The sequence below is a fragment of the Monopterus albus genome, unplaced genomic scaffold (genome assembly GCF_001952655.1).
Source record: "Monopterus albus unplaced genomic scaffold, M_albus_1.0 scaffold153.1, whole genome shotgun sequence".
Lineage (NCBI taxonomy): Eukaryota > Metazoa > Chordata > Actinopteri > Synbranchiformes > Synbranchidae > Monopterus > Monopterus albus.
The window spans coordinates 526,799-547,009 of record NW_018128033.1 but is presented as its reverse complement, the minus strand read 5'-3'; the positions used below and the strand labels follow the sequence as shown (position 1 = coordinate 547,009).

At 40.8% G+C, this 20,211-nt stretch overlaps 1 protein-coding gene across 2 annotated transcripts in view; it reads left to right on the top strand.

The window, feature by feature from the left end:
- The window catches only part of LOC109968548 (neuropilin-2-like), a 91,597-nt gene that overhangs the window by 45,938 nt on the left and 25,448 nt on the right, over positions 1-20,211 (top strand). For both annotated transcript variants that reach the window (XM_020614891.1, XM_020614892.1), the window contains exons 8-11: positions 4,561-4,705; positions 8,863-9,038; positions 9,706-9,879; positions 10,943-11,087. In XM_020614891.1, the coding sequence (XP_020470547.1) occupies positions 4,561-4,705; positions 8,863-9,038; positions 9,706-9,879; positions 10,943-11,087 (640 nt within the window). The remainder of the gene's footprint in view (positions 1-4,560; positions 4,706-8,862; positions 9,039-9,705; positions 9,880-10,942; positions 11,088-20,211) is intronic.

The following is a 20,211-nucleotide window of genomic DNA, read 5'->3' as shown; positions in this document are numbered from 1 at the left end:
AAAAAAGTTACTCGGTGAGGCAAACAGTACGCCTGCCTCAAGGCAGAGGGCGCTAGTGAGCCCACAGATTCTTGCGCTACCTTCAATCTTCTTCGTGCTTGTTTATATTTCCTTTACAATCCGCCTTATCAAAATGGAAGATTACATTTCCAAGCTGAGAAAATTCGCAAATCTGGACTTTCAATCAAAACATTTTTGACAGTCTGGACATTTTTGTCCAGAAGGATCTTCTTTATTGAAAACATCTGTTTTAATATTGGATTCGAACGGTAAAAGGGTTTGTAATACATACCAGCTGACAAATGGATTTCGTGTACAAGTAAAGGTAAGACCATAAACTTTTATTATTTCTAGTTAGAAATAAGCTCAACTGGAATAAATTTTAACCTCAAATTAAATATGGGTCACGTTTGTGTGAAGAATGTTGATATGAGATATAAAACATAACGCATTGTCTGTTAACAGACAATTTGTATTTGTAAATCTGACTGTAAAAGAGTTAGTGCCTCACCAGCTGTCAACCTCACAGCACGTCACTGACAACAACATATCCTGGTCTCTACCCTCTGGTATGATTCAGATGGGTTAGAAACTGGAAATGAAGAGAGGTCTCTCCTTGTGTTTTGTCAACCCATCCATGCAACCTGACTTCCTCCCTTTACAGACTGTGTCACTCTACATTAACATCACCTGATTTCCTCCTTTGCTCCTTGTCATAATTAATACTGCCACTAGATATGGGTCATAATAAGCTGCTTGCACAGATAATCTGTAAGGTTTTTTATACATTAGTTCATTACTTACATAGTTTATCAATCAAATTCATTAGTATTAGTTTTAACTGCTTAAACATGTCTCACAAGTTAACAATAGTGTAACACAACTTACTATAATGCACAGTATTGAACTGCCTCATAGTTTATATCAACCTAAAGAGGTAGGTAACCAATGTTCTGCTGGTTTACCTTTCACAATGTGGCTGTTTATGACACATTAACAAATAATACATTACAAATAGTCTGAGTAATCACACTAACATGGGCCAAAGAGGAAGATTAAAACTTAAATTAAAGTCACACAGCAGCGTAAAATAGTTTGACAAGTTTGAAAGGCTTTACAAATCATTTCTCACCAGACTCATTGCTGATGCTTCATTATCACGATTTCAGCCTGCTGCTAAAGTGATGGTATAAAAGTACAGCAACAGCTGAAATGGAGTTGCAGCTGCTTGGTGGCCCTGAACACAGCTGATAATCGAGAAAAGATGGACACCAGATTCATGTCTGTGGACATCGTGTTTACTTTTCTCTGAAGTGCTCCCACATACACAAAAACACACAAACAGGAACACTCCACTTCCAAATGAGTAGCTGGTAAAGGTGCAAGGTTAGACATGTGCACATCAAAGCTGAAGACTCATGCAGTATGTACAGGTACTCGTATGTGCACATACAGTGCATAAAAGCAGATGCATAAAAAAGTATGTGTGTGTTTGTGTTTGCGCGCTGAAGAAATGTTTCAGTGTGCACCAAGGGAAATCAGAAAGCACCCGCCAGCCTCCAGCTCCTAGGGGTGAGACTTCATAATTACACTTTTACACTTCGAGACACAGTGACACGCACACACTTGTAACTACAGTCTGCTACCACAATCCCATTAAGTCATTTGGGACCTTTAGACATTTTTTCCATAATTTAACTGGTCACAGTTTCTGGTATTAAGGCCACTGTGAGGACATGAGTTCACTGGGTCTGACTGTGTATCAAACGTCCACCAGGTCTGAGGTTCAGTTCCCAGCCGACCCAGTAGCTTGCTCTTGTTCCTGCAAGTCAGAAACCCCTTTCATCCATATTTTCTCACCACTGCCAGGCCCTGCAATTTAATGGATTGAGAACAGGAGGAAAAGAGTGAACTTACACACACAGACACACACCTTAAACAAAGCTAACATCTACTGTATAAAAGAGTACCCAAGCATGTAATTGCAAGGCCTTTGGCTCTACTGAATGAGGTTTACTGTGCTCTGTAATAAACACACTATGCTGTGTTGTCAGCACTGATGTAACACAGTAGAAAGAGTGCTAGAGACACAGAGGGAAATCAGTCTTTGGGGCTTTTTTCCTTACATTTACAGCAGTACATCATCATAGCAGCGCAACAGGGAGAGAAAGAGATGTTGAAGAGAAAAGCAGAAAGAAGGGGTGGGGGGGGGGTGAAATGATAGGGAGAAGACTAGCAGCCCAGCTGTGTTTTCCTGTGGTGAGACCAACAGAGAGATGACACTGACTGATAGAGATATAAAGTCTTGGTGTCAAGAGACAAAAACAGAGCTTCTGGCCATGTGTGCTTGCATTCAGTTTCCTTTTATCTCTATTTGTGTGTGTTTTCAGAGGAAGTCGTTTTCTGCGGGTGTTGTACACACGGTGGGGAGTTTAGGTGCTCGGGGGGCAGTGTGTTAGGTGGTGGAAAGACTGTGTGTTTGTGAGAGACACTTGTGACTGGAAGCAGTGTTGTGTATGTGTATCATGTTGTGGATGTCTGTATGCTGAGGGGTGACAGTGTGAGTTTTTCTTTGCCCTCTTTGAGTGAGAGAGGAAAGGTTGTTTTCCAGTGTGTGTGTGTGTGTGTGTGTGTGTGTGTGTGTGGTTAAGTCAAGGGGCCACAAGAAAATGATGCTCTTCTACATACTTTCAACCTTGTTTTGTTACACACTGCCTGGCCTCAGACTGTGTTTATGAGCGTGTAAGAAAACCTCACTCATTCCTTCCTTTGTGGACTTGATGTTAAATGATGTTTTCCTGAGTCAGTTTAACAATACGACTATCCAGTGTGAAAAAATATACACATTCTGACTTCAGTTCCACAAACAATAGACTGATGCATATATTATTGCTGTCACTCTTGGAAGTAGCTAAGAAATGCATTTCCTATGTTGATGAGCTTTGATCTATGAGTTTGAGTCAAACTATCATGGGAATATTGCTTTTAGATCTAATGGCATTATGCAGGCAGGGAGCTGCCTTGGTGGAGGTTTGCACTGTCTGTCTAGTTGCATGATAATATTCTCAGGGTGCAAAAAAAAAAAACTTGTGGGTGAGGGGTCGATGGTGGAGCACCGAGCATGAAAAACTAGGTGTGCCAGAAAAGAGTGAAGACTGAAAGAACAAGTTGTATGAAGATTTCAAAGAAGGTAGGAATTTGATGGATGTAAAGAGAACCAGTGGAAGGAAGGAGTAATAACGAAGTAGTAATAAATGAGTGATTTTAAATGCTTGAAATGAACCAGGATCTGTTCTCAGTTATAAAACCCATTTCCTTGAATTATCCCGTAAATTTTACACACCCAAACTATAATTCAATTTGCCAAAAGCTCTTCTTGGCCACTGCTCCTGAGTGATTCATGCATCTTTCTAACATAAAACACACACTCTTACTTACACCCTGATGATAGCGATGGTCGGGCCGGCAAAGCTGATGCTGACTGGCCATTTGAGGTATGTCAGCTGAGAAGGGACATTAGACTGAGCTGCTGACACCATCATTTCTTCATCTGATAAATTAAATTGACCTGCCTGGGAGGAGAGAGTGGAGCCACGGTCTGGAGGAACAGTCCATGGGGGGAACACAAAACAGTAGCTGGCTGGGGATAAATACATACAAAAACAATGACAACGCATGGAGTACGGTTGGCCTAGTGACTAGAAGGAACTGGCAAGTGACCGAGGAGTGAAACCGGGTAATATAGTGAGCGACCTAATCAAGTGCAGCTGGTGATAAGGGAGTGAGGAACAGGTGAACGTGATTAGTGTTAATGGGCAAGAGACAGTAGGAAAGGTGAGGGAGGCCAGAGCGGCCGAGCAAACCTGACATATTCATGCATGTTTTCTAACATAAAACACACAGTTCCACAAACAATAGACTGATGCATATATTATTGCTGTCACTCTTGGAAGTAGCTAAGAAATGCATTTCCTATGTTGATGAGCTTTGATCTATGAGTTTGATGATGCTAGAGGAAAGTTCCTGAAGGTAGCATGAGTACACGAGTACCAAATTTCATATTGGTTCATCCACCTAATGTTGAAACATCTCATTAAAAAAATGTGAATGTCATGGTGACACTAGGGGAAACTAGAGGATAACCAAAATTATTAGGACATGCCATCTGGGAACCATGAATATCAGTACAAATATCCATGGCAATCCATCCAAAAGTCCATTCAGTCTAAACCAAAGTGAAAGACAGACCAACTGATATTGTCATCCTAAGAATGATCCACTAGCTAAAACCCCAGCATGTGAACAGAGCATCTCTCCAGGAACCATATCAGAGTTAACTCCACTATTCTAGGCTTTTTCAGCACAAACTCTTTCGGTAGAAAACAGTGTGCATACCCACGTATTAACACTATATGACTCTGCAATGTCAGGCTTTATCCTTTGTCCTGTTTGTGAAATGCCTGAGATTGAACTGTTGCGGCTCCTTCTCCTTCTACCCTTCCTGCACGGGATAACAAAGTAGTATTCTTGAGTGTCCTCTGTTCTTCTCACTCTCCATAGGTTTTCCATGCCAACACCGACGCCACAGAGGTGGTTCTCAATCGCATCCCACAGCCAGTCCTGGCCCGTTTCGTACGAGTCAGACCTCAGACATGGAAGAACGGCATTGCACTGCGGTTTGAACTTTACGGCTGTCAGATTACGGGTAAGAAAGACAAAGCATCTTTTACTGTAGAGTTTCTCAGACTTTGTTGTTTTTGTCAGTCTCCCTGTGGGACTAACGCATGTGAAAACACAGACGTCATTATTCCAGGTTTTATATTAGTGATATACTGGCTTTTACACTGGGTCAGAAGGCGGGTCAGAGCAAAAATACCTCCTTTAGAAAGCATTTCCTGGAAAAGAACAGAGACGTGTGAAAGGGTCTTTTTTTCTTCATTTGTAGAATCTAATGATAAACAGCCCAGTAATTTGTCCATCAATCAGTCCATCCAGTGCTTCATCCAATTCATACTTTTACCTCCTTCCTCCCCTGGGTTTCTCTCTCTTTCAAATGCACACAACACACCCACTCTCATGTGCACTCACACTCTTGCCCTCGCATATACATATGCTCCCTCTCTGTCTCCCACTCAAACATCACACACACACACACTCACACAAAGAAACTCACTCAGTCCTAATAGAATAACACTAGAGTGTGATGTGTGGGTGATAACATCAGAGAGTAACAGGCTCTCAGCTTTCATCTGCAGCCCTGGCAAACAAACACAATTTCATCCAGCATAATCAGCTCAATACCATAAATAGATAAAACTTAATTAGACTATCTGTTTTTGTGTGTCTGCATCTGTGTGCTATAGAAATGATAAAAAAAAAGAGAGTTTCGATCCACGTGTGTGTGTGTGTGTGTGTGTCTCCCAGCTCCACTGTATCATTATTAGGTTAGGGCCTCTCTCTGCTGCCATCGAAGTGGCCATTGAGAGGGGACAGATATGCTCTTATCTAGGAGGGCTATTTTAGCACCCACACAAATCACAATCACACCAAAACAATATGATAGTGTGTGTGTGTTTGTGATAGAGAGAGAAAGAGACATGGTATATGTCAGGTATCTTTGCCTGTGCTTTTTTTTTATCTTTTTTTAGCCTATATTTTAACACCTGAAATTGCATTATATATCACACTACTGCTCCCATTCTCTCAGCAGCGAGAGGGGCCATCCACCACAGCCTTTTCCCTGTGTCTTGGCCTTGTCTGCTGCCCGACAATGTCTCCAATCCATCACAGGCCTGAGTGAAACACTGACTTTAAAAACAGTGATATGCAAAATCTTGACAGTTTGGTTTACTGAGAAGAATGACAGATTTAGTTACTTTAGAGGTAAACAGGGAGAATAACTGTTCCCCTGCAGTTTCACTGAAATATGTCTATATCCTGCTGAGAAAAACTTTATACCCAAACCTACCAGCTAATGACCAGCAGTTTCTCTCCCTGCACACAGACATATTAACAAGCACACACATGAACACACTGCCCGGGGGAATGTGATAATGCCCTGCACACGCCTATAAAGGCAGACGTAAAGCAACCAGTCAGTGGCATGTCATTAACTTAAATCACATTTTTATGTCTCTCATGCTACTTTTTCTCACTTTCTACCGATCCCTCTTCAATGTTGCTGTTTTTTCTTCCTTTACATTCTGCTGTTTCCTCCGTCCTTCTATTGCCTTTGCTGACAGCTTCCACATTACCACTTTTTCTCACTCTCTCTCATTTTCTCCTCTCTGTCCCTTCCCTTCAATCTTCCCTGTCCCTCCTTCATTCAGTTCTTCCTTTCTCCATCCCTCCTTTTCTCCTACCTGTCCTGCCTTTAGCTCTGCGGCACCCATCAGTCATTTATAGCACTTTCACCATTTTGTTTTAACCGGGATTGTGCATGCAGCCGTGTGCATGTGTATTGACTAGGTAGATCTGCAGTGGTACTTTACAGCTTTTGTAAGACCCTGTTATTAGGAAAAGCACAGTGGGAGAGTCCGTGTGTGTGGGCTGAACACCAGAGCACATGTGAGAGGAAATGTGTTTTAGCCTGTGTTCCACCAGTATGCACTGGTGCACGTATCTCTTTGTGCTAGTGTGTGTGTCTATGTACATTCTGTATATAGGTGCGTGTGTGAGCTTTAAGGGCTCTCGTGCAGGTGTATGATATCTAGCTAGTTCTGTTGCTGTGATCTCTGAGGACGATGTTCTCATTGACTCCCACAATGCTCCTGTATTAAAGTGCTTGCTGGAGTGCAGCATCTACTGGAACAGAGAGATGCAAAAATAAGAAACATCGAATAAACAATACAATAATAGAATTTTCTTCTGGCTAATCAGTTTTTGCATCTGTTATAGGACTTGAGGAAGTGCATCTAGTATGGCTTTAGCTGTTGTTGTTTGTTGTTGATTCATTATTTACTATAGTGAAGTGCAGTTGCAAATGTCACAATATTAAACATTCATCTCCACAAAGACCCAAAGAATGTCACCATCAATCAGCATCACCCTTCACTGTCAATCTGCTCCCCCTCTCTCTCTGCTCACGTGCTTCTCTCTTTATCTTTGTCACCCTTTCTATTCACTTGCTTTCTTTTCAGTCCAGCTTTGACCTTTTGTCTGTCTCTTTATCGCATCCCGGTCCTTTAACTTCTCTTTCTCACCTTTTATCGGGCTTTACCTCTCTTCTTTGTATTTTTCTAGTCCTTACTTAGAGTATATCTGCTGTTTTAATCTCTTCTTTAATCCTATAATGCTTTTACTGTGTCCATTTTAAAGTAGAAATGATCCATTTGTTTGTGCTCCCTTTTTATTTATTGGTTATTATTCATGGTCAAACCATATTTTAATGCTTCATAGTTTATCTATTATAGGAACCTACTGATGTGTGTTACACCCAGTAATGCTCATTGTGGGTTCTGTGTTTGTTTCCACTACAATGTGCCCACTTTGGAGGTGCGTTCTGGGAGCTAAATTTGGGTGCCCCTCAGGAGGTAGTATTAAAATCAAGCACCAGGAACGCAAGGGGGGAGCGAGTACATGCACACAGAGCCGTCACCAGTGATTGGCTAAATGTCCACGTCTTCACAACAACATTGGCATTACAAGCACAGTGTGTAAATACTCAGCTGACTGTATGGGTGAGAGAGGAGCAGCCCCTCCCTCCTCTAAACAGAGACCAACAAAGGGGAAAAAACAAAGCAGGATGATACGCGCCAACCCCAGAGGCTATGCTGGGTGATGGTTAAGGGAAGTATGGGCTAGACTGCTTGTTAGGTTCTGACAGTGGAAAAGCAGCACAAGACACATTTGTCAGTGCATTAAACAGTGTCCCTTTGATCTGCAGCATGCTTTTATTTAGCTCTTTTATTTGGGAGTTTTCTGCCTCAGTTCCCCATGAACAGTCCCTTCTGGTAGCTTGGGTAAAGTGATGCATCAACACTGCAACACCAGGAAAAAGGAAAAGGAAAAATAGTGAAATGTGCTCATGGAAAGCAGCTTGGAAGAGGCGCAGAGTGGAAGACACCAGTTGTTCCTTCAACAAATTTGTGTCACAATCACAGGGGAGTCTTACTTCAAGATGAAATCCAGTGGTGTCACCTTCATTCACAAAGATGTTTTAGCAACAAGGCGACCTCATCTAGCCATGCTAGGAAACAGAACAACATTTTGGACTTAGAGAAAATCAATCCAATAGCCATTAAAGAAGAATAAAAAAGTATGTATTGGCCTGTTATCTTCAAATGAAATTTTTATCACTCCTGCACACTTCTTCGGTTTTTCAATTGAATACCTACCTTGCTCTTTGGAAAATTCTGATTTTATGTTTTCATTTTACAGACACAAGATATAAAATCCATCAGAGCAAATATTTGGTTAATGTTTTTGTCAATTTTGCCTTATTACTGTGTAGTAATGCAGAGGCCATTAAAAATCTTTGTTGTTGGTGCAACAAATGCTTCTCAAAAAAGCTCCAACACCAACCTTTTTATAACAAGAACTCAACAGATGTATATTATCATCCAAACTGCAGTCTTATTTCTTACTGTTTGTCCTCTGTGTGTGATTTTCAAACGGTTCTTGAATTCAAGCCTTTCAACAGCTGCCTGTCAAATGTTGGGTGCTGTAGTGATCCTTGAAACTGTTGTTGCTTGATACTGCATTTACTTAAGAAAGTGCATCAGCATTCACTCCTATCACCCCCCCCCCCCCTCAGAAATCACTTTCCCATTCAAACAATCAAAAAGTTTGTTTAGTGCTTTAGACGTTGCCCCACAATAATAAAAAAGTCTTCTTACTCCTTTTTCTCTGTCTTCTGTTCAGACGCTCCATGCTCAGAACTGCAAGGCATGTTGTCTGGTCTGCTGCCTGACTCCCAGATCTCTGCATCCTCCATGAGGGACATCCACGGATCCATGGGAGCAGCCAGACTGGTGGCCAGTCGGTCAGGCTGGTTTCCTAACCCAACACAACCCATAGCTGGAGAAGAATGGTTACAGGTATGTCAGTGTAACTTTATGAGTGATCTTGTTGTTAACATGATAGTATACTGAATGTTCTAGAGAAAGAAATTCCTGGATCTAAGTTGTGTCAAAAATGTCTCATCTCATCAAAGCACAGACTAACAGAACAAACCCAAAATAATGCAGAGCATTTCCCACAGCATCTGCAATGGCTGTTGACCAAATGATGAAAGAAAATCACTATGACGTGCATGCTAGAAAACCAGTGATGTCAGGGCCTTTGAGAAAACAGTGCTGGACTCAATCATACTGCAAGAAACTAAAGGTTTGCTTGAGGATATTGCAGCATTTAGGAAAAGTGGGAATAAAACATATAACAACAATAAGGAGACAAAGAATAGGAGAATGAAACAATATCCTACAAATAACATAAGTATCACAGTGCATCTAAGAAACTGCAAAACTTTGCCTCAGTCTGGCTTATTTCTAAACTGACCAAGTTCATGAAATGCGATAAAAATTCAACAAGACCCCAGTTCCAAAGCCTCACAACTTCTCATGAGTTCGCTGATGGAAAACCAGCATTTGATTGATAATATGCTTAGTCACAGTTGCCACAGTAGACAGAAGCTCTGGAAAGTGATTGGTTTCTGTGGCTCAGAGAGTGATCTGTTAATAATAATCATGTTTGTCTGCGTTGTAGGTGGACCTTGGTGTGTCCAAGATGGTGCGTGGTATTATTACCCAGGGTGCAAGAGGGCTGGAGGGCAGCACCAGCACTGAGAACAGGGCGTTTGTCAGGAAGTACAAACTGGCGCACAGCTTGACCGGCAAAGACTGGAGCTACATTACTGACAGCAAGACTGGGTTTGCTAAGGTAAAGGAGGGAACCTCATACACACATTGTACACACACATAACCTCTCTCTGCCTGGTATATACATAGGAACTCTTCTCTTTCTGATTGTCGCTGACAGTTCTCCCTCATTTGTAGTTTATTTATAGCTGTCTTTCAACTGAGTCCATTTTCGCTCTCCCTCTCGTTCCCTCCCTCTTTTTGTCTCTCTGACTTGTCTTTTTCAGTTTAAAAAAATGTTATTACAGCCTCAGCTCTGATAATAATTCAGTGTAATCACCTCACTCCTCATTCTCCCTGCTTCTGTCTCCGCTTCAAGTCTTCAAATCCTTTGTGTTTTCTCTGTCTCTCATTGTCTCATTCACTCATCCTCTACTGTATGCGTCTCTCGTGGGTGTTAATTAAAAATGCCTTTCCTGCATCACCACTCAACGCTGCTGACAGTCGAAGGCGCGATGAGGCCGAGCATTTTAAACCCAGTTTTCCTTTCTGAGACTGTCTTAAAACACTTTAATAGTGCTACTGAGTGCCTTGATTTTCTCAGGCTAAAACCCTCTTCTCCCTCATCTGCCTGTCTTTTTTAAATGAGTATCCTGGGAAATTCAGCATATGTTTTAAAAAAACTTCAGAAGACACAAGTCAGTCAATAAAACCAACATTATAGCTTTCACAGCCCACATTTCTGATCCCACATTGGTGAAATCTAATCTGTTTTCATGTTGTAATAAATCTATTTGCTAGAGGCTGCTGCAAGTCACCTCAAAAAAGTATGTGAAATTTAAAAGTAACACACTCTCAGTTGTTATTTTTCTGACATGAGTCATACTGTGCTGAGAAACGGTGCTGATTAGGTAATTAGGAGTGTTTTAGGACTTTGGGAAGACACGCTTACATTTTTCCTACTGTTTTACAATGAGAAGTAAATGGTGGAGCAGTGAAATGACAACATTTAATTGATTCTGCTGTATTTACATGTTTCTCTAGTTTTTCAGAAAACTCACCCTCAGTGATGTGTTTACCACCAAAATGATGTCCCATGAGTCAAAGCTTATCACTCACTCATGCTTTTGATTCCCTCCTCTAAGATTTTTGAAGGGAACAGCCACTATGATACTCCAGAGGTGAGGAGGTTCGATGAGATAGTGGCCCAGTACATCAGGGTCTTTCCAGAGAGGTGGTCGCCTGCTGGGATTGGCATGAGGATAGAAATCCTTGGCTGTGACCTGCCCGGTAAGAACACACACACACACACACACACACACACACACACACATGCATGTGTAAGTTAACTGAAGGCCACACACACATTCATCCATCCGTTCATTATCTATACCGCCTATTTCTGAATGGGGGAGGCTGGAGCCAATCCCAGCTGACACTGGGGTCCACTCTGGACAGGTCGTCAGTCTATCACAGGGCTGACATGTAGACAAACAACCACACTCAATCCTAGGGACAATTTAGAGTCATCAATCAACTTAAGCTGCATGTCTTTGGACTGTGGGAGGAAGCCGGAGTACCCGGAGAGAGCCCATGTAGGCACAGGGAGAACATGCAGACTCCACACAGAAATGCTCAAACCTGGAACCTTGTCGCTGTGAGGTGACAGCGCTAACCAGCATGCCACTCTGCCGCCACACTTCTAGACAAATATACAGATACAACACACCAATGGTTATGCACAGATGGCCTTACAAAGGAATGTACAGTTGTGCACACAGAAATGCTCACAAATAAACAGACTCATTCACAGTGTCAGTATCCTCCTTTGTATATTACCCACACAAAATACCACACAGCCTGTAAGTACAATCAAGACAAACTTTGATCACAATCTTTTCCATCTCATATATTATTATAATTATGTCTGTTACACTGATTTAACATGATCTATACATGCAAACAAAATATTAGTTATCTGAATGTGTGTAAATCACATGATTAATCTCTAGATCAGTGATTAGTGTGTATTTGAGTGCATATTAATTTGTGTGTTTGTGAGCAATTCGATTGTGTGTGTGAGGCTCTGTATGTGGAGTACATATGTACAGTACAGTGCATGTGTGTTTCAGTGTAGATGTGTATATTTATGGGCATATACTGTATATATATTTATATATATATATACTTGTGTGAGTGAAATGGCAGATGAAGTTAATCACCTTGCTCTATGGGAGCTTTTGCAACATGTCTGGATGGGGATTAACATGTCTAGGTCATGGGACTTTAACTAATAGTAGCCAGCTGTGTAGTTGTGTATTGTTTTCACAGCCTATTATTCTAGCTAGTGTGTAGTGAAGGATTTGGTGCAGTTCATGGTCTGCTGAATTTTTCCATGATCAATCCATGATCTATTCTGTTAAAACTGAAATAATATCAGCTTTGTTTTTCAACTGTTCCATTTGGTATATTTTTCTTGTGAAAGGACGGTGGGAACCGTCAGAGTGACGATTTGAAGTAAAGAGTATGAATGCACACTATTACTACATATGTTACTTTATTGACTAAATACTATTCATTACAATATGTTGCCATCATATATTGCTTGTTAGCTATGCCAAGCAAATTATTCACTACTGCACAATAACTACAATAATAAAGAAGGCAAAGGAACAAGGAAGAATCGTGTGCTGCATAAATTCACCAACAAGTGAAGTACGTATAGACAATATGGACACTTTGTCAGTGAGGGTGTTAATTATAACTTATATCCCATGTTCTCAGTGTTAGGGGACATCATAATTACACCTGAAACACTAACTGCATTCTGCTTAATTGCGTTTACAACTAGTTTCTTATGTTACTGCTTAATTGCGTTTACAACTAGTTTCTTGTGTTACTTTTACTTTACTTTAACTGTTACTTTAGTGACCAACCTCCTCTCCTCTCCTTTTATGTTGCCTTCATGTGCCATCAGATCATGTAGGTTTGTTCAGGCTGTGCTATGTGACAAGTGAAGACAAGAACAGGAAATGACACGTACCAGTTCCCAGTGGACACGAAATGGGCTGTTGCCTGCAACTAATGGCTAGAATTCTGTTTTCCAGACTTGTCTGTGTCTGTGTGTGTGAGTGAGAGCAAGAAAGAGCCCAAAGGGAACAATACATCCTAGATGTGTCAGGACTAGCCAGGAGGCTGGTGATGATGGGGAAAGAAGAGACATCCTTTACTCTTAACAGAGGTTTTAACAGGTTGCTGTGGATATATTCAATGTAAATCTCAGGCCTGACACAAATTTACCTCAGACAAAGAAAGATTCTATTTTAAAGAGTTAAATGAGTTGCATGAATATATTTAAGATAACACGGGGATCTATTATAATGCATCTAATAGAAAGGTATAACAGTCAGTGGAAAACTTCTGCTGAAACTTTTAGCAACACCTCTTATCTGGTACCAGTCAGTGTACATTTGTGACTCAGAACAAAACTATCTACATCTCTTATATGTTTTGACTCTTTCTACTTTTCAATTTCATATTCAGCTCTGATTTAACCTCTCTGCCAGTTAACAGCATCATAAAGGAGAGGACATAAGAGTGGCTTGTTTAGAGGCTTTCTTCCTGGTAGAAAAGTCCTTTTTTCATTTTGAGTTTTAAGTCACTGGCAGTAATCATTAAAATATTAACATTCTAAAATGGAGCCCTCAGGCATAACAAAGTAACAGTGAAACATTGACCTTGACATAAAACAAAATTAAGGTTGATTATCTTGCTTGTACAAGTGATGAGTTCTCTCTAATGGTGATCTTTTTTTTTTGTAATGTCTCCAGTCAAGCCGACTGCAGCCCATGTGACTGTGCTAGCAGTGTTTTATTCTACCCATAGACTTTGCTTGTTATTGTGCCTAATGACATCACCCGCATCATGTCTGCAGCTATCATCTCTACGATCACAGTACGGATCACCCTCTTGGCTATCGGAGTTTCTCACATTGTCTGCTGCTCATGCTATCCGTGTCTGCATGCCAGATGTTTGCCTTCTGGATGTAATCTGTGCATTAAACATGATAACAGTTCATCCCCACTTCACATAATCACCACAGCAACCGCTCCTGTGACCATCCTAAATACCACTCATAAAGATAATTTTACAGCTTAGTGGCTTAGAGCAAGTTGATTCTGTTAACTTTCATTTTGTCTGGTTTGGTATCTGGTTTATTGTCTTAAAAGACGTTAGGATCGTACCACTGGAAAACACGTGATCTCACCAGCTATGGAGTCACAATCATTTTGCTAGTGTTATAAATGAAAACAGTGAGAGAGAAAAGCACATCAGACTGTAGACAAAACACACTTTTTCTCTTCTTGCTTGTGTGTGTAACGCTGTGTGTGTGTGTGTTTGCACTTGCTCTGAGTTGTAACAGAAGATAAAATATTCAACAGAGTGCATCAGCTTCAGTCCACTGAACACAGCTGTTTACACATAAGTCACAGGCACAGAGAAACACAAACACATTCAGTTCTAGTGGAACTCTTTTATAAATTCAGACAAACAAACACATAAACACACACAGATACAGCAACAAATAGGAAGAAATATACCAGGTCATACAAGAAAAGACCTAACAGCACCTGGCCATCTCCATTCAGGTTAAATACTGACGCTGGTTCCTTCCTCTAGCCAAATCTTTCCATTCGTCTAAACAGGCGGCTTTCCAAATGACTCATGCCCTGATCCCCCCACTGCACCCCCCACCCAAACAGGATATCCATGAAGTTACCCCACATTAAAAGGGGCACCCTTGATCTCTTAAAATGTAAACTGTGGGCATTGCCTTTTCCCCAACACTTTAGTGTATACAGTTGAGGCACAGCCCCGCCTGTCCTGGCACTGCTCAGGAAGTAAAGGAGTGATTTAATGAATTGATTAATAAATAAAAAAGAGGCATCACCAGGCAACCACGTGTACTGTAGACTGACACACACATACATACATACATAGGGCAGTCTGCAGAAATCAGAGTGGCCTTTTTATTATTCAGTAGGTGGTTTCAGACCTTTGTTCATTCTATCTCTCTCTTTTTTTTCCTGTGGACCCTGGAAAGAACATGGACCTCTACTGGTGACAGCTACAGCCATGCTTAGCTCACTGTTGCATTTTATTGTGCCTGTGACTATTATTAATTGCATTTTGAAGAAACCAGTTTTTATCCGAGTTTATTTCCCGGCAGCTGTTCACATAAATAACAGACCCGGACAGCATGATGACCTGGTTGACTTAATATAATTTACCGTGCATCAATATTTAGCCTTTCAAATTACTGATCAATAATCATAAATTAAATAAATCCTGGCCACTGGGCTGTAAACCATTTTCCTGACATGGGAGAGACAATCTCAGCACCCAGATACATTAAGGACATCTGATATTGTGGATGCACGGTTCTTAGCTGGCACACAGTAATATGGTTTAGCATCTCATTATTGTACAACTCCCGGTGTAAAAACACAAGACAAAAGCCAGAATATTATTACAGGACTCATTCTAATCATTCACGCTAGCTATGGAGGCAACATGTAATTTAGGTCTTGTAACTCCGGCTATTGGATGTGAACTGAGAGCTGCCAAGCTGCCAGTTTTGTTCATGTTTTAAATGACTGAGCTATCAAAACATCTGTTCTCATTTCTTTCACTCCACACCTAGTTGTTGGCAGCAGTAAGGCACATATGTACACACACATATACACACGCCACCTGTTTGGCACAAAGATAAAGGTTTGTTCTTAGTTGTGTAAACACACAGTTTAACATCTCCCCTGAAAACTACAGTTTTATGGGTGGGGTACTTGCAGACACTGACGAACACAGACAAAGAGAGAGAGCAGCTTTGTGTGTCACACGTCCCAGAGTGGCGAATGTCAGCTATGTTTTCATTTATCTGCTGCTGCTATTTACATCACGGATCTTCACTTGTGAACTCTGGGTTAACACCAGCCAACCAGATTCTGACAGTTCTGTTTCTACCAGTGCTGCTTACTTCTTTTAACACAGCCACAATGATTAACCCAGTAGGGGTGCTACAGTTGGTAGACTACATGAATCATGGTTAATGGCTTGTTTCTGCTGCCTTTCACTAAAATGGTGTATGAGGTTGGCACAGTTACAGTAAAAACTGTTGAGTATCGTTATGACTCTATGGAGAAATACCTCAGCAACTATCACGGAACCCTTAAGCAAAGCAGAGAGCGGCCAGTCTGAGAAGAGAGATGGTTGTAGGTGACGAATTGGGATTTTTATGAATGTTTTTATGAATCAGGATGTTGTTGATACAGTATACTTAGTTGTTTTTAAAGCAGGAAGCCTCAATAAAAGTTCAAAATAAGAGTGGGTTTATGACTTACACTGTAATATGCTGTAGCCAAGAACCTCCACAGTATCTGTCAAATTGATGTTGGCTCTGGAAAACACACATAGTTGCAGCGGCACCCTGTAGGGGATGTTTTTTGGAGTTCTTGTTCTAGAACATCCTAAAGGTGTTCCGCTGTTCCAGGTTTCCGGCCAGTAGTTCGGGTTTAGCCAAGTGAGTGTGCGTATCCAACACTGCTGATCACTTTCACATGTGAGCCATGGCTCCAGTCCAGGCACTTTCATGTGATTGGTGGGATGTGTCCTCAGTTACACCCACTCATCTGTCTGCTCTGCTCCTCCTCCTCCTCCTCCTGTCTTTTCTCCGTCCTCTCACCACACAGATCAGTGTGATCATAAAAACTCTTCATTCACCAACTATTCCCATAACCAGACTGCGAAATATATGTTTTATGTGATGAATATATTCGTTGTTTTAGATTACACTGCAGGTATAGTCCCAACAGTGTTCAAAGCACAAGTAATTGACATACAATATTACTAATAATTACTGTTTGACTTCACTTCTGAATAATGTTGCAGCCAAAGTCATTTAAACTAACCATAAGGAATCATAACTATATATACTGAATGTGTGTGTGTGTGTATGTTCGAAGAAAAAGACAAGCTGCCTGCAGCTGATTCCATTATTTCAGTTTTATCAAGTGGCAGACCTCTCCTTGCTCCTTTTTACCAACAGGTAAACACATTAGAAGGAATGGAAAATTGCACTGGAGAGGGAGATGGAGTGTGCAAACGTTTGTGGTTTCTCCAGTAGCCCCCCCCCCCCCCAGACTCTTTTTTTTTACTGCCATCCCCTGCCAAGGTTCCTGTAACACCCCCCACCACATAGATACACACCTCCATCTCTTTTATGTCCTCAACTTCCCCTCTCTCCTGACCTCATTACCCTCATTGATTCCTTCCCCTCCCAGGTTTCATTTTTATCTTATCCCTTACCTGTCACATCCTTTTACATCCAAACCAAAATAAACCTATATTTTGTCTAACTTCATATTTTTTGAAAGCTAATAATATCCCATGACTTCACAACCAAGCCAACATGCAACTGTGTGGAACTTATTTTTAAATCTTAGTTTTGGAAGGGGTCATTGATTTTACAGGACACTAACAGCATGTGGTGGAAGAGGCACCAACACTTGCCCACCACTGCAGAGGGACTCAGTCCTCGGTAGTGTTGGCCCTGGCTTCATTTCACTGGGGACCACATTTTCAGATGGGACATGTAACAAAGATGTTCCAGTGTCAGTTACCTAACAATTAGTACACAACCAAAGAACTTCTTATTCTATTAAACCATACACATTTATGTTCTTTCACTTCAAGAAGGCAGTTAAGTTTATCTTTTCCATTCTCCCCAAGATATCACACATGGAAGCACTTTGGTTTGGGCACAAATTCATATGTGCCTGTGTGCAAAAAAAAGCATGTTTTTCCAGTATAAATATTCAGGTTTGGCTCACCACAGCTTTACAGTGTTTTCCAGATATGCATTTTCCCATTGATCAATCCATCCATCTGTCTCTTGCTAAAGTTTTGATGGTTTATGAATAAAATCTACTGTGGGGTCATAGTTTAACTGTTGTTTCCTCCTCTTCCAAACCATGACATTGTGTTTAAAAGTGATTCATGATAGCAGACAATGACTATCTACTGTATGTTTATATTTCCAGACAGTGTTAAGTATCTATGGCCAGGTATAAAATAAACCTATAGCTTAAGTGATCTTCAGAGAAGACACACAATTTACAGTCTGTCAATGTAATTGCAATATAAAAAGGCCCACTAAAGTCTTAATTTGACCTTGGAAGTCATTAAAGCAACATCCCTGTTAACATATTACTGCTTGGTGATCCAGAAAGGTGTCCTTCTCTTCTCCAGAGAACTTAATGGCAGCTTATGGTAGCTTAATGGTTTTTTCACCCTTAAACTTATTTTCTTTGTAGTTGACTACAGTTCATTGATGTTGTTAGCCATTTATTGCCTGCAGCTTCTTTTTTATCATCTCAGTTGTTGTTGCGCTTAGCTTGACACTTAAGGCTATAATTACCACACATACTGTACCTTGTGGTTCTTTGTTACACAATGTGCTAATGAGCAATTCACTGTCAGTAGTCTGCAGACATAAAGAGGGTCTTCGTTTCTAGTGTCTCATCTGTGCAGCTCATGGTTCTGCCATTTAGCCACACTTTAGGCTCTATTATAAGTGGCTTTTTAGTCACTGTGTGTGTTGTCTTTTACTACCAGTACATTTTACTTGGTTACAAAAACTCTTCTTCCTCGTCTACTAGACATTAAACCTTGTGGGCCAGTGCAGCACTTACTATAAAACCAGATATTATTGACAGCTTGCTGTACAATGGGCTAATTAGGCATTTAGTCTGGAAAAGGTTTCCTGTTATAAAGAACTCCTTTTCCCACCAGCTCATCTGCAGAACAGGGAGCCATTATTAGTCTTGCATTAGTCAAGCTACACACAAATCCAACCTGCATTTTCAATTTTAAAGTACAGTTGTCTGATTTGCCAGTTCAAATTGCAGGTGTGATTATTATCCAAAACCACTCATGTTTTTCACCATTACATCTCATTTGATGGCATTGTTTAACATTTAACAGACCCATTTTTAGTGATGCAATAACTGAAATTAGTTTTGCTTACTAGCTCCCAACACAAAGCTTCTTCAAGCTGTGTATGTAGTTTTAGCAAAGTATAAATAGGCTACATGTAACCCATTACTGATGATTTGATAATGTGGATGAAAATTGTTTGCAGCAGTAATGTTTCTACAAAGTATGTCTTGCCGTAAATTTTACTTACTGTACAGTGAATAGATACCTACAGCAGACTGGTTAGCTGATTAGATATTAGTCATTAAAGGGTAGCTACAAACCTTCATTCTATGACTTTCTGCTCTCCCAGTATATTTAAAACTGCAGCTGAAGGGCAGTGTCAAAGCTAACAACCTTGAGAATGTCTTTTTCTCTGCTGGAGAGTCTGGTGTAGCTCTGACAGTCACTACAAGCATGTTCATGTCGTTTTGCGGGAGCCACTATATGGATACCTGAGTTGTAGCTGGGCTAGCAGCATGATAGGAAAGTCTCTGCTGTGTGTGTGTGTCTCACAGCACCGCTGTTTCTCATGGTTAGAGTTACTGTTCCTTAAGCCTAAATATATTAAAGTTGTGTTTTCTGTTCTTAGCATGCTAACATAGGCTAACATAGGCTAACATAGCTGTCGGTCTGATGAAATAGACTTGTCTATGTTGTTACAATTAGTGAGGGCTCAGAGGATTTGGCAGAAATGAACTTTCAAATCTAAACCGACAATAACCACTACATTTGAACAGAAAATAGTTTTTACACACAATATGAAGTTTGTTGGAAAACTCACCAGTACTGACAGCATATGTCAACAAAACTATGTGATTATGTGTACAGCTAAAAAAAAAAAAACACTAGTTAGTGTGCAGTTACCCTTTTAAAATCAGTGGAGGTCTACTACACAGACAAACAGTCAGTTAGTCACATAAAAAAGGAATGGAAAACCTCCACCACACACGCAATATGTCACCAGTAATTTTAGTAGCGATGTTTTCTCCCATTCCCACACACACACACACACACACACACAGAACTGTGTCAGTAGTCATTATTTAGGATGACAGAGGTAAATTTATACCCAGAGCTCTTTCCATAATTGAACAGTTTTCGTCTGTCTCTTTCTGCCTTACACTGCTCAGTCAGCAGCTTCACAACGAGCCCTGGGGCCTATGACAGTGTATGTGTGGTTGCTTCCGTTTCTCAGTCTGAGGTGTTTTGCGTGTGTAACAGTCAGACAGGCAGGCTGCTGAAACTCAGTGGTGTTCAGAATGACCCATCTGCACAATACAGATGTAAAAACATGGACAAGGGAGGCTGATAGGAGCTGTGTGTGGTCACTAATTAGTAAAATGGTGGTGAGAGGTGGAAAGGTTTATGTCCCGTCCCC